This window comes from Myotis davidii, unplaced genomic scaffold, assembly GCF_000327345.1.
Source record: "Myotis davidii unplaced genomic scaffold, ASM32734v1 scaffold2675, whole genome shotgun sequence".
Classification (NCBI taxonomy): Eukaryota; Metazoa; Chordata; class Mammalia; order Chiroptera; family Vespertilionidae; genus Myotis; species Myotis davidii.
This window is the reverse complement of record NW_006286505.1, coordinates 66,019-74,223: the sequence shown is the minus strand read 5'-3', so window position 1 is coordinate 74,223 and position 8,205 is coordinate 66,019. Positions and strand designations below refer to the sequence as shown.

Here is an 8,205-nt window from a genome sequence, read left to right as displayed (position 1 = left end):
TGAGTTAGATAAGATATTCCCTGACTTTGCCTAGCTTACATTTTACAATGCAAGAGTAATTTAGAATTTAGGCACTTAAGTCAACAAGGAATATATCTTAGGTAGAGAGTCCTGCATAGCTGTTATCATAAGTAGAACCTAATTCTTATTTGAATCATTCTTTTATGATCGGTTCTATCTTAGAGCATTGCTTCAAGCATAGCATGGAATAAAACATTAGAAGTCCTACAATTTTTGAATTTCTAAGCTTCTTAGGATATCAAACTTCAAAATCTGGTCTTGGAAAAGGTTCCTATGAAGGATTTGAAGCAGGTTAAATCTGTAGCTAACTATGAATACAATGCCAAAGCTTTTACTCTTGGACCTAAGACCCGGGGGTTCATTTTCAATTATATGCCTGTTTCCAGGAATGATTTTCTTTTATGGTTTCAATGGATCAAATTCTAAATGCTGCATTATTGTGGAAATCTGGCCAAGCTTTTTTTCCTTGAAGCATTAATTACATATTTGATTTCCCCCCCAAAAACAGGTTTTTATCTTCTACATCTAGTTCTTGGAACCACTGTGATTCCTTCGTGTATCCCGGGAGAATCTGAAGACAACTGCACAGCTTTAGGTAAGCCCAACTTTATCAACAGCACTTCAGAGGATTACATATTGTTAACAGAAATGCAAACTCAAAGACTATAAATACATATGAAAGTGGGGGGGAAAGGAAGGAAAATAGCTACTGTGTTAACAAACAAATTTTTTAACTCCCTTATGAACTAGCAACCTGGAAAACATACAAAGAAATAATTGAAGGAAGAGGGACTGTGTTTCTAGTTACATGGAAAAATTTGATCTTGGAGAGATAAGGAACAAGAAAATCAAATTCCCTACAACATGAGGAACTGTATTAAAGGGTCGCGGCATTAGGAAGGTTGAGAACCACTGCCCTAGAGCCATTCCCCAGAGCTTTGCTGAGAAACCATTGTTACAGGCTGAATCCCAGGCAAAACTGCCTTCACGGTTAAGACAGAAAACAATACACGTGTGGCTCAAGCTGAAACTTTGTACACAGTAGATCATCAATGTATTTTCATTTTATTTTTGTAAGAGGAACAAGTGATGTTCTGTCTGTAGTCACAGCACTCATTCGGAAACATTCATGGATTACTTACTATGTGACAAACATAGGCCTAGGGATGCAAAGATAAGTGGATGTACAGTCTCTCTCAAGGACCCTAGAGGACTCTGATGGGGATTCAAGAGATACTTGCTTTATATTTAGTCAAAGGTTGTTGAGTCATTGAGTCAAGGGTTATCCTGGGCTATTGAGCCCAGTGTTATCTGAGGAACCAAGATATTTTCCAAAAATTCACCTTTTCTCTTGTCCTTCATCACGGTGCTCTCTGGAGGTCTGGTCTGCATTCTTCTCCCTTTTTTGATTATTTGAACTAGATTATTGCAATCAAGACGCTATTTTTTAAAAAAATTATGTCATGAGCATTCTTCACATTTTAATAACTAAAATATTCTAAAGTGAATTGTACATGTAAACTGCAACACTGTCTCTAACAAAGCTCCTATTTCCATTGCTATAACTGGCCTCAGTAACTCAGGGTTTATCCAGTTCATGCTCAGGACTCATTGTTAGAGATGTTGGGAGGGTTTGGTTGATTTCTTTGATGGTAACCTCAACAATTCTGGAATGCACACCAGAGCAAGCCTTACTAGCTTACAAGCCATTATAGAATTAAACTATTTTAAATTAATATATTCAGTTTAAAATTGCTTTTGGAATAATGAATTTCAGAATTATTTTGAGATTTGAAAAAATTGGACTAATTTTGGTTAAGTGAATAATTGTGGAGGGTAATAATGTGTGTGTGTGTGCGCGTGCGCGTGTGTGTGTCCCTTAACTTACCTTTTCTACCTTTGCATGTTGTCATTTGAGAATTAAATCCCCAGGTTTGTCTGGTTTAGTCTGTTGGCCACTTTCTTTTGGACTCAGGTGTTGTCTCTTGATAAGGGAGTGCGATAATAGAGTGACTCCGTGTTCCTGAAAATTCGTCTCTACTGATTGGTACCTGACCTGCTTTGTCACAGCAGATCAGTGGTTACTATTAAGAAAGGATGATTCATGCTTCCAAGAAGGCAATAGAATATATTCAACTCTCCATTTTCTTCACAGTTAAGACAGAAAACAATCCACGTGTGGCTCAAGTGTCAATAACACAGTGTAGCTCTGACGCGAACGGCTACTGTTTGCATGGACAGTGCATCTTCCTGGTGGAAATGAATGAAGAATCCTGCAGGTAATATCCCCAAACAAACAAGCAAACAAACAAACAACATTTTTTTAAACCTAGATTTCTCTATTTTTATTTATTTATTGAAGTTACTCTATATTTCCATGGGGAGCAGTTTATATGTACTATGAGCATACAATTTATATGTCCAATTAAACACTTTATTAAGTAAGTTTTTTTTAAAAAAAATAGGGGGCAAATAGTAGTAGTTATCAAATTGTACAGATACTTCAGGGGTACAGATTGGGCAGGGCTTCAGATGGATCCCTCTCACATGTGCCACAATAGCAGCTCAACTTCTAATCTTGCCCCTGGACGTATATTCATCAACCACTGTTTTAGGAATTGATTCCACTGATATAGACAAAAAGCACCTCAAACCTGAAAAACTTACAAAACCCTATTCCAGACGGACAGTCACCTGGCCGCTGAACTGGACTGCCATTTTCATACCACAATTTAGCTTGAGCGCAATATGGGGCTCTTTGTATCTAGCGGCCTGGTTCTAGGTCAGGCTTTGAATTCATCTTTTGCCAAACCTTGTTGATTTCTTGCATCACAGTGTGAGATTAGTTCTTATAAAACTAAGCCGCAGCCACGATTTGAGAACATTCATTGATCTTTCTCTTGCATTTCCCTTTAGGTGTGATGTGGGCTATGCTGGTGCCCGATGTGAGCACTTCTTTTTAACGGTCCAACAGCCCTTGAGCAAAGAATACGTGGCTCTGACTGTGATCCTCATTCTCTTCGTTCTTCTCGTCATCGCTGGCTCCATGTACTACTTCTGGAGATGGTAAGACAGCGCTTTTACACCGTCTTTATCAGTCACTTTTAGACAATACAGACTTTTAAACTGGGTAAAAACATGGACTAAGTATTCTTTAGAGGGAGAAGATAGACTCTGCACTGATTTTATTTAGGGAGAAGTTGTAGTAGCAGAACATCTCGATTTGATTCTATGATGATCTCTGTTACTTATTACCTATGTGACCTTATGCATAGGGAGTGGGAAACTTGGGAGTATCAGTTCCTTATAAAATACAGAGAGAATTCCTTATCTTACATTAATTACAGAACTCAGTGTTGAATGTGATAATAAATATGAAAGTAAGCCATAAGCCATGATGCCAGTGTTATACTTAGTCACTTGTATTTAATTTATTGGGTCAAGTTTTGTATTTCATAAAATACAGCATCATAAATTAATAACCCCAGAAACTTAGGGTCTTAAAATTTAAGGCAGACTAATAGAAATGAGTTTCCAGGGAATTATAAAAGCTTACTTTTAAAAGTGGTTCAGGTCAGTCTGCAGAACAGTCCCACCCACCCTCATGTAACAATGCCATGCTGCTAGGACCAGGGTATGGGAACAGTGTGAATTAGATCCTAACAGATGCTATTAAAATGTCTCCATGGCATCCTTCTTATTTTGGAACTGCTACAAATCGCTCCATGTACATTTGAATAATTTTTTATGAAAGTAGTGAACTTCTACTGTTGATGGTCTGAAGTGTGCTACTTTTATAAGATTAAATTTGTTTTGCCCATGTTTGATTTTAAGTATTCACCAAATAATAATGCCTTCCTAATTAGTTATGACCACAGGACTAGATATGATTAAATCTGAAATACACCTGGAAGGTCTTCGACTACAGTTCTTTCCTTGGTAAAGATGGGAAAATGAAATCTAAAGTGGCCACCTGACATTCCCCAGCTCATATAGCTGACAAGTGGCAAGACTGAGTCTAAACAAAGGCTTTTTAATGTATTCTTCTACTAAGCATAAGCTATATGCTTCATTCCAAAATGGGTAGAAAATAAACTCAAAATATTTGGAAGAGAGCTTGAATGAAAGATGATTCTAAATTGTGATAGCCCTAGCTGGTTTGGCTTAGGGGGTAGACCGTTGGCCTGCAGACTTCAGGGGTGGGCAAACTTTTTGACTTGAGGGCCACAATGGGTTCTTAAACTGGACCGAAGGGCCGGAACAAAAGCATGGATGGAGTGTTTGTGTGAACTAATATAAATTCAAAGTAAATATCATTACATAAAAGGGTACAATTTTTTTTTTTTTAGTTTTATTCATTTCAAACGGGCCGGATCCGGCCCGCGGGCCGTAGTTTGCCCACGGCTGGAAAGGGTCCTGGATTCAATTCTGGTCAAGGGTACTGCCTGGGTTGCGGGCTCGATCCCCAGTAAGGGGCGTTCAGGAGGCAGCCGATCAATGATTCTCTCATCATTGATGTTTCTATCTCTCTCTCCCTCTCCCTTCCTCCCTGAAATCAATACAAGTATATTTTTTAAAACCCACAAAATAAATGGTGATAGATTTATGACACCTAGCTAGAAGATCTTGGCCAGGTTATGTGACCTATTTATACTTCAATTTCTTCATCTGTAAAATGAAGATGGCAATGTAAATGTGAGGATAAAATAAATAATGAATGTATAGCCTTTAGAACATTGTCAGTAACCTAGTTAGTGCTTGATAAATCCTAGTTGTTTTAATTTTTATTGGTGATAGCATTATATCATTGTGATGGGTAGAATGTAATAATATAGTGTGATATTCAAAATACTAGTTTTTAAGTAGGTACGTAGAGATGAAGGAAACAAAGATGAGAGAGAGAGAGGAAGAAAAAACAAAAACAAATGAGGCTTAAATGTGGTCACATGCTCTTGAAATTTTACAATTTTCAAGATAATGTAAAGGCCTCTGAGGTCTCCTTTAACCATGTTTCACCATTTCCTTCCCCCAGTTTTTAAGTACCCCCCCCCAAAAAAAAAATTGTTTGACCACAGAAAGCTATTTCTTCTTCTCCCTTTTTTATTTTTGTTTTCTTGTCCAACCTAAACCTATTCACCTTTGTCATTCTGGAAACACTGTGCAGGTGCACCTTTTGAGTCCATATACGTGTTCCTTTTGTTAACATACTTTGTTCTCATTACTGTTAATTGCAGTGCTAACAGTTTCATTTCTGAATATTTCCAGGCACAGAGAAAGTAAAAAGTCAAGGAAGGAGTATGAAAGGGTGACCTCAGGAGACGCGGCTTTGCCACAAGTCTGAGTGGCGCCACCAAGCTCAAGGGCCGGGATGCACAGCAAGCCTGTTGATGTTAATATTCCTATTTTATTAATAATATTTATGTTGGGTCATGTGTTAAGTCAACAATGGTACATTTTTAATATATTTGGAAACTTTTTTACTTCTGTTTTATTTTTGACAACTATTTGTAAATGCACACAAACTAATATAGAAAGAAAATTGATATTTGTTTTCTTGAGCTAAGTGCTTTATTGAAAGCTTCAAACTTATTTGTCTGCTACAAATAAGTTGCTCGGGAAGTGTCAGCAAAGGACAGATTGCTGTGAGCCTAAATATATGGTCAAATCAGTTTAATAAGTATAGTTTTCCACTCCTCAAAGCAATGATGATTGGTTTGTTTATACCGTAGTTTGATGTATAACTTGACTCCACTGTGTCATATACTGAAACAATGATATAATGGGAATTGGGGAGAAGCAAATACAAATCATGTGCTAAACACTACACATTTGAAACAAACTAAACTGGGAGAGCTCTGCTCCCTCCAGGCCCATCCTCAGTTATAACTCTGTTTACCTGCTTGGAGGGAAGTGGACAATTCCTTATTCCAACCCACAGCTCTTATGGATACTAGTCACCCGTCTAACAGAGTCTCCTTAAGGAAAACGAACCAATTTATACCATCTTTTATGCCAATAGTAGATATTTTTATAGCTTCACAAAGTTCATTTTTTTGTACAGCATTTATGTGAGGCAATTTAAAAAATAATCCACACTTAGAGCTTCTTTTTAAGAGTATTTATTTTTTTGCCCTAGACAGTTTGGCTCAGTGGATAGAGCATCAGCCTGCGGACTGAAGGGTCCCAAGTTCGATTCCAGTCAAGGGCACATGCTTGGGTGGCAGGCTCCATCCCCAGGGGCGGTATGCAGGAGGCAACCAATCAATGATTCTCTCTCATCATTGATGTTTCTATCTCTCTCTCCCTCTTCCTTCCTCTCTGAAATCAATAAAATATATTTTTTTAAAAAAGTATTTATTTTTGTAAGGATTTTGTTGAATTCTAAGGTTAACTCATAGTCCAAAATTTGATGGACTAATCATTATTTTTAAAGTACAAGACAATAGTTATATATATTGTCTAAAGACAGAAATAGTTGTTTTCTACCGAATAAATTTTTAACTTAAGAAGTAAAGTAAGTAGCTTCTTGTAGAATTTGAAATTATATATTTAAAATTATATCTTGATACAGAACATGGGGAAAACAAGAAAATATAAGCCATAATGTATTTTTCCAAATGAACACATTTGAAAGTTTTTACAATTTAGACTTAACCATTCATTCCTTCTGATGAAGGCTGGGATAAAACCAGGGCCTTATTTTCTGTCTTTTGTTTATTTTGGGGAAGAGACTATGGTTTCTCTTGTGCTCAGAGCCTATGGTCTCCGTGAGTTAGTAAGGATGCTTGGGGCAACTGCATAAGGAGTCACGGCTGTTACCACCTAGGGGTCGCAGGGAGACTTTCTCGCTGAATGTAGACCTTTAGTTTCTCAACATCACACACTTGATCAGGGAGGGTCTATTCTTTTCCACTTGTTGTCCTGACATGTGCTAGGGCAACAAAGATAAAATAAGTGATGGCTGACCTCTGAGGTGCCAGGTGCCAGGACTTGCTTCCACATGTACCCCTGCATTATATAGCCTGGTGCATTCACATGATGCTTATCCAAAGTCCTGAACCTGGTTCTTTACTATTAGGAGAACAAATTATTTGTGTATGTGTGTATATTCACATACAAACAGACATGTACATGTGAGCTCAGTTAATCAAATTATAATCACTTGTTACTTTATCAGAAATATATAAAACTTAAAAACAAGATAAATAGAAGTAAAATAAAATTCAGTGAGCTCAAAAAGGATATTTCTGTTTGCCATCTAATATAGCTGAAGTCAAATGTGTAAGAACACATTTTAAATCCTATACATACTTATTGACACCTGTAAACAAAGTCTGCCTATTTTAAGTGATCTGCATTGCTTCAGAGTATTTATTGACTAACCAAGAAATCAGCTTCAATTCATTAATTTTACGGACAAGAAGGGAGTCATATTGGTTTATCTGAAGCATCTCAACTCATATTGCATCACTAATTGTAAGTAGTTAGGTGTGTTTTTAATCTTCATTTAAGGATGTTTATAAAACTAGCCCCTGTAAAAGTTAAGTCTTTATTTAGAAATACATGTTCAATAATAAAAGGTAGGGCCCAGATTGCTTTTTGTGGATGAAAAGTAAGTAAAAAATAATTGCCTTAATGAGAATAATGCTAGGCAAAAATAAAAGTAAAATTATTACTATCAGCTCATGTTTCCTATAAGCAATGAAAATATTTTGGCTCACATTTAGTCTGTCTTCCTTATTTTACAGATTTCTCACTATATTTCTAGAAGGGACTATTCATAGCCAAGATATTGAGAACAAATGTAAATCCAATGTATATATGATAATTCATGGCTTCCTACCAAGAACACACAATAATGTAACTCACTTAATATACTCTATAACCAAGAACATAAGTACTATGATTAGTACTAAAGGTTTTACCTCAAAATTGAGATATAAGTGTATATATATATGTATATATATATATTGAACATTTATAGTACAATAGATCACTACCATTCTAGACAGTTTTTATTTTGCTCTCATCTTTCTGTCAATTTCAAAGCAATGGGAGAAATGGTGCACTAGCATGACTAGTCTAACTCAGATTTTTATTTTTGTGTCTGGGAAAAAGCTAAAATCAATTTCTGTCAGATAATATATTTTCATGCAACAAATGCATAATACTAGTTTCTAATTT

At 36.4% G+C, this 8,205-nt stretch overlaps 1 protein-coding gene across 1 annotated transcript; it reads left to right on the top strand.

Moving 5' to 3' along the window:
* Window positions 1-447: 447 nt before the first annotated feature.
* On the top strand, window positions 448-5,497 carry EREG (epiregulin). The gene is made up of 4 exons (XM_015560207.1): window positions 448-616; window positions 2,177-2,300; window positions 2,938-3,090; window positions 5,284-5,497. Exons 1-4 carry the CDS (start codon window positions 448-450, stop codon window positions 5,360-5,362), a joined length of 525 nt encoding a protein of 174 aa, XP_015415693.1. The 3' UTR covers window positions 5,363-5,497.
* The last annotated feature ends 2,708 nt before the right edge of the window (window positions 5,498-8,205 follow it).